The sequence below is a fragment of the Dunckerocampus dactyliophorus genome, chromosome 4 (genome assembly GCF_027744805.1).
Source record: "Dunckerocampus dactyliophorus isolate RoL2022-P2 chromosome 4, RoL_Ddac_1.1, whole genome shotgun sequence".
Classification (NCBI taxonomy): Eukaryota; Metazoa; Chordata; class Actinopteri; order Syngnathiformes; family Syngnathidae; genus Dunckerocampus; species Dunckerocampus dactyliophorus.
Genome location: NC_072822.1, coordinates 10,530,001 through 10,536,631, shown reverse-complemented (window position 1 = coordinate 10,536,631; position 6,631 = coordinate 10,530,001). Strand labels below are relative to the sequence as shown.

General features: G+C 41.0%; 1 protein-coding gene across 1 annotated transcript; it reads right to left on the bottom strand.

Annotated features, from left to right (window-relative positions):
• On the bottom strand, positions 1-5,175 carry si:dkey-283b1.6 (uncharacterized). Its single transcript, XM_054774337.1, has 4 exons — positions 5,063-5,175; positions 2,254-2,327; positions 1,891-2,173; positions 1-383 (listed from the first exon to the last, which is right to left on the bottom strand). The coding sequence occupies exons 2-4, from the start codon at positions 2,280-2,282 to the stop codon at positions 276-278; spliced, it is 420 nt and encodes a 139-aa protein (XP_054630312.1). The 5' UTR covers positions 2,283-2,327; positions 5,063-5,175; the 3' UTR covers positions 1-275.
• Between the last annotated feature and the right edge of the window lie 1,456 nt (positions 5,176-6,631).

The window sequence follows — 6,631 nt, the reverse complement described above, 5'->3', positions numbered from 1 at the left end:
AGCATACAAAATTACGAGTTTACACACCTAAGTAGACCAGCTACCTTTGTTGAAATATTTATACCATTATTTGCTCCCAAAAATGTATGGAAAAGCAAACTGTGCAGTAGTTAAATTACTTTTGGCCGTTCTAAGGATACTCCAGATTGGTGCCAACTCAGCAGCGTCCATCGTTTTTCTGTTATCTTCATTCCCACACTCACATTCAAGATAAAGTCCAGTGACGCCAGTGCAATAATCAGACTCTGTGTCCATTAGCTCACAGCTGCAGTGTCTTATGGTTGTGTCGGAGATTGGACCGCATCCATGTGAGCTGGCGCTATGATCGGGTTGATGTTGTATTCTGTGTACGCAGGTGGCAGATCCTCAGGCTTACATCCCAGCTGGAACACAACGGAAGACCACAGTCAGACACAAGGAAATGCACACTGAGACCCTGGTGGCAAAACCATTCATCCATGTTTTATATTGATTATCCTATTCACAGGTGAGAGGCGAGGTGCGCCCTGGACTAGCTGCCAGTCAGTCGCAGGGCACATACCGTAAATTACGGTGTATAAGTAGCACCCACTAAATTTAGAGGAAGATTTGTTCTTACATAAGCCGCACATGTCCACGTCATAAAATGGCATATTGTGGCGCGCACGAGTCAGAGAGGACCAGTCAGCTCTTTGACAGGAGCCAATCATGAGCTATGAAAAAACTCACAACGCACTTGTCAACCCATTGGAAATTGCAGGAGGTCTTTACCCATTTTCATCTTACAAACAACATTAAAGTCATCACACAGCAAGTTAACACTCAAACGTTATACCTCAGAAATATGAGTTTTATATGCGAAAACCCAACATTTTAAAGTTTTCCCATAATGCATTTAGTTTGAGAAAACCATTTAATTGGATTAGCATAGAAAGCATAGAAAATGGTGGATGGCGCTGCAATGCTGCTTCTGTCCACCAGAGAGAGCTAGAGGACCCGGAGCACAAAGCCCAGAGGGAAGCTGAGATCATTGCAGCGCCCCAATGAAATGCATTGCTCAGACGCAATGCCTTATGGGAAAAATTGTAAAATGTTGGATTTTTTTCATTTTGAACTCATATTGGGACATGTTTGTATAATTGTATAGACACCTTCTGAGTGTTAAGTTGCTGTGTGATGAATTTAGTGTTGTTAATAAAGTGTTGTTTGAAAGACAACACCGTGAGTCAGTCTGTTATGTTGTTATACTGGTACATACAATGACCTGCTGCAATTTCAAATGGATTAACAAGCTTGTGAGTGCACTCATAGCTCATGATTGGCTCCTGCCAAAGAAAAAGCTATCGTTTCCTCCCTGACTCACAAGCGCCACAGTATTTAAACAATTAGTAGTAATTCTGAAGTTAAGGAAATGTCACAAGATTAGAATTTAGCCATAAATTAGCCGCATTGCTGTATTATGCCACAGGGTTCAAAGTTTAAGAAAAAAGTAGCGGTTTATACACTCAAATTTACAGTATATACAAACAACCATTCACACTCACATCATGGACAATTTTCCTAACATATTTTTGGAATGTGGAGGGAAACCAAAGTTTTCCAGTAAATAGTTACAGTCTGGGAAGGACATATTCGTCTACAAAAGCATGTAGTCCTTCAGACTAAAAAAAATACAGTTTGTTCCTATGCACAATTTGAATTTAAGAAATATAACGGTTGACTATCTAAAAAAATTAAACCAATTGGTTGTTCATTATTTAGTGAAATCTTTTATTTTCTCTTGTGTTGTTATAATTGCTCTTTAACCCAGCAATATGTTTTTTCCATTCACTCAATTAATGGAAAACATTTTCAGTGCAATACTCGATTGATAAAATATTCGATATCTGCACCCCTAAACCTAAGAATCACCTCAGTATAGGAAGGGGGGGGTCCATTGTAGCCTGCAGCGTTGTACTGTGGAGGTGTGAAGACTTCCTGACTGTACCGAGGACCCCTGTGATGGTCTTCATCTTCCTGCTGCGACAGTCTTCCGGGATAGGGGATGAAATATATGGAAGGAGGGCGACCGTCGTGCTCGCTGCGCCTCCACGCCTCCCTTTCAATCTGCTCCTGCCTCAGGCGGCTGCACGCCCTGCAGAAGGTGGTGCAGAACATGATGAGGAGGCCGATGCCCAAGATGGCCAGGAAAATCCTTTGTGAGGCAAACAGTAAAGTTTGACTTAGTGGGGTAGATTGATAGCTTGGGAATCATGACGTGCAAAGTGGACTTACTCTAGCGCTGGGATGCTTTTGAGAGACATCCTTCGTGGTGATTTAAATGGTTTGAAATGGATGTGAAGTCAGACCTGAATGGGAATACATTGCAATCAATTTAAAAAAAAAGCTCTTAAAAGACATATTAGGACATTTTTTCGCAGATGTTTTAAAAACGTGACATACTTGGTCAAAATACAGCTGTTACAACTCGGGGGAACATAACATATTTAAAGAGGACACAGTAGGTGGGAGGCGATACCCCCTAAATGAAAAAAAAAACAAAAAACTAAAACCCTACATAAAACAAACCCGAAAACAGGACAGCTGGTCACATCAGGACAAACAAAAAACTAAGAGCTAACAGGAATTGAACCCAGGCTACTGCTCAGCATCACAGCACACTTAAACCCTCTCTAAACAGCCCCGTTTAGAGAGCAGTCTTTTTTGGGAGGCTGTCTCATGTTATGAGCTAATGCTACGTGCATGCGGGCCCTTTAAGGAACAAGCAAGTCTGTGAATGATGGACTGGTCCAGTGAGGAGTGTGAGCACTTTGATGCATGTTGATATTGCATGTTGAAAAAAATATTGTGCAGCCGCCCCTTGTTTATTGAGGTTAATTGGTTCCAGACCCGACCACGATAAGTAAATTTCAGCAAAGTAGGATTCCTTATTTATAAATGGAATATTTTCATAGTTAGAGCATAGAAAACCTTTTTAAGACCTTCTAAATACAGTTTTAGCATTATTAGAGCCCTGTAGACATGAAATAACACTCCTGTAGTCACTTTTACACTTGTATTACCCAATATAGTTGACATAATAATAGGAAATAAGACGTCTCAGACATAAATAAGACATTATGTAGACGTTAGCAATGAAAGCATACTTGGTGGCTATTATCTCAAAGTTACGTTCATGACATCTAATGGTGCAGAGAACACGTGAACATTCACACAGGAGTTGCTGTCAGCCACAACTCACACCAGTCACTAGAACCCTCCACACTGCTAACCATGCTAACACTCAGCTATTCTATAGTAGCTAGATGACGTCATACGCGTCACTTCCCAGGCCCTGCCTCTTAAAGGCGCACACAACATCACAGACATTAAATTACATATAACATCTTCTGAATGCCTTATATTTGTATTTTCATTAATTTAGGCAAGGTAAGGCAAGTTTATTCATAGAGCACAATTCATACACAAGGTAATTCAAAGTGCTTTACAGAAAAGGATAAAAATTACTTCACATCTGAGTCCATTATTACCCCTAGATTTCTCACGTAATGATTAGGTTTTAGAGAAAGAGTCTCAAGGTAACACGTTCTCTTTGTTTCTGCGGGCCAAAGACAATTATTTGAGTTTTGTCTGAGTTTCTGTTTGATGTAGTGACAAAGTAAATCTGCAGGACCATGTTCACCAGCCGTCAGTGACACGTACGTCTGAGTGTCGTCTGCATACTTGTGTTAGGACACATTGCAGCTGCGTATTAGCTGGCCGAAAGGAAGCATGTACAAACTGAACAATAGGGGTCCCAGGATTGACCACTGGGGAATCCTACAGGTCATATCCATTTAGTCTGGGACACAGTTACCAATTCCAACAAAGTGCTTCCTGTCCTCCAGATAGGACTTGAACCAGTTTAGAGCAGTACCAGAGAGTCCCACCCAGTTTTCTAACCTCTGTAATAAGATCACATGGTCAACTGTGTCAAAGGCAGCGCTCAGGTCCAGCAGAACTAAAAGTGAGACTTTGCCTGCATCTTTGCCGTGTTCAGACGGATATCATTTGTCACCTTCATCAGAGCTGTGGTGGGGCCTAAAGCCTGATTGGAAAGTATCAAACACATTGTTAGAGAGGAGAAAGTCAGTAAGCTGTTGAAAGAATGGCAAGTTTGATACGGGCCGATAGTTGTTCAGTACTGTGGCATCAAGACTGCTGTACTTCAGAAGAGGCTTAATCACAGCAGTTTTTAGGACCTTTGGAAATGTTCCAGTCGGAAGTGAGGTGTTAACTAAATGCGTGAGTAAACTGGTCAGCACAGACTTTAGAAATCTAGTGGGTAACTCATCAAGGCAGCACGTTGATGGACCCAGACTGCGGATGATCTCTTCCACTGTTTTGTCAATGACAGGTGTGAAATGTGTCAGCTCGAGGTGTCTAGCTGGCTGCTGAATAGTTATTTATGTTGTGGAAAGATTCAATTTTTTATACCTTGAACTTTTTGTCATGAAAGAATGTTGCAGACTCACACTTACATGTAGAAAATATGAGTGTTGAAAGGGCAGTGAAACTGGAGGGTTTGTTAATCTGTTCACTGTAGCAAACAGTACACTATAATTGTTGCTACAGTCGGTGATGATTTCAGAACAATAGCGCTGCCTTGTTCTACGCAAGGTTTGGTTGAAAGCACAGAATTTTTCTTTGTCAATCTCATAACGAACCTGGGGCTTTGACTTGCGCCATTTTCGTTCGGCTCTCCGGCCCTCCCTTTTTTGTGCCTTGACAGACTCTTCTTTCCTCCATGGCGCCTTTTGCTTACTTTTAACCATTCTGACCTTGACAGGAGCAATGGTATCCAAAACATTTACAACACTTGATGTATAAGAGCTCAAGAGATCATCAACGTTAGAACGCGGAGTGTTTTCAAAACTAATCCTTGCCATAAACGGTGTCCCCGTGCTGTCATTAATGAGTCTTCCCTGAACAACTAGAATTGCAGACCCAACTGCTGGTTTGGGTGTAACAGACAGGTCAAAGAGAACACAAAAGTGGTCAGATAAAGAAACATCCACAACATTCACATTTGAAATAGCAACACCTTTAGTAATGATCAAATCAAGAGCGTGCCCTTTGCTGTGGTGTGGGTAGGTTCAGTCACATGCTGAGTTAGACCAAAGGGACGATGGTGACTTCTTTAGCATGCCTGCCATTAGCTATATCCACATGCACACCCTGTAATGACCAAACAGTCAAAATCAGTGCACACAACTGAAAGTAATTCAGTAAAATTGTCAATAAAACAGATATGTGGTGGTTTGTAAATGGTGATATAAAGTACAGAAGTCTGTTTTAACACCATTTGAATGAATGGTGAGTATATTTAGCCATTTTTTATCATTGAAAATGATTCATTTGGGCCAAGAATACATACAATTTCCTTCATATGTGCTTATGCTTTGACTAATAATAGACCACATTCAAGCGGTGGCCAAGTGGTTAGTATGTTGGCCACACAGTCAGGAGATGTGGAAGATCTAGGTTCGAATCTTCGTTGGGCATATCTGTGTGCATCTCTGTTTGCATGTTCTCCCCGTGCGTGCGTGGGTTTTCCGGCTTCCTCCCACATTCCAAAAATATGCATGTTAGGTTACCTGGCGATTGTCCATAGGTATGAATGTGGGCGTGAATGGTTGTTTGTATATATGTTTCCTGCCATTGGCTGGCGAGCAGTACCCTGCCCCTTGCCCAAAGTCAGCTGGGATAGCATACCCCATACCATATCGTAATGAGCATTAAGTGGCATAGAAAATGAATGAATGAAAACCGCGATACAGTGAGTGTGCAATGTTTGCACCGCGATATAAAGTTTGACCCAGAAAACTAAAGCCAGAGTCTTATTTCTAAATTGGACTGAAAGACCGGATAAGCATTGAGGTCAAGACATTATATACAAACAGCTAACAATTATAAATAAAATTAATTCACTTTGTTCTGATGTCCTCTGTGGCTGGAAGGTCATGCAAGTGATGAATCCGACAATATTGCATCTCTGCTTAGCTTTTGGTTTGGACATGATAGTGGCTTTATGTAGTTACTTGAGAGTAAAGACAGTGGTGGATATCTGCCCTGGGAGCTTCCTAGGAGGTGGAATTCCATGTGAGGGCAATTATTACATCACAATTGGGCCAAAATTACAACAGCCGGCTTTGAGACACTTTATAAATTCACACTTATTGTTAGGCAGGCACTCCAGACACCCAAATATGTGTATTGAAGCAATTAGACAGTTTTCCATAATAGACCCCTTTTAATACTTCAATTAATGTGTCTTATTTGGTTTGTCGAAGTCCTGTAGCCCTTTAGAGCAATGTATTCTAATCTAATAGATACACTTTGAACCCATAAATATTTTCTCCAAGTCACTATGATCTCAGACTGTTTTTTTATGACCACCCATGTGCAGAGATAATTAACTTTCGCGGGCTGAAAAAAAAAAAAAAAAACACCCTGCAGTAACACAGCGTGCTTTACAGCTCCTTTTACAGTCAGGCTGCTGGTTGGTTGCTTAATTTTATTGTGTAAAAACGTGATAAATACCACATTTCCAACTTATTAGGTGATGTACAACAATACTACAGTGAGAGATGTCCATATAGCCATTAGCTGC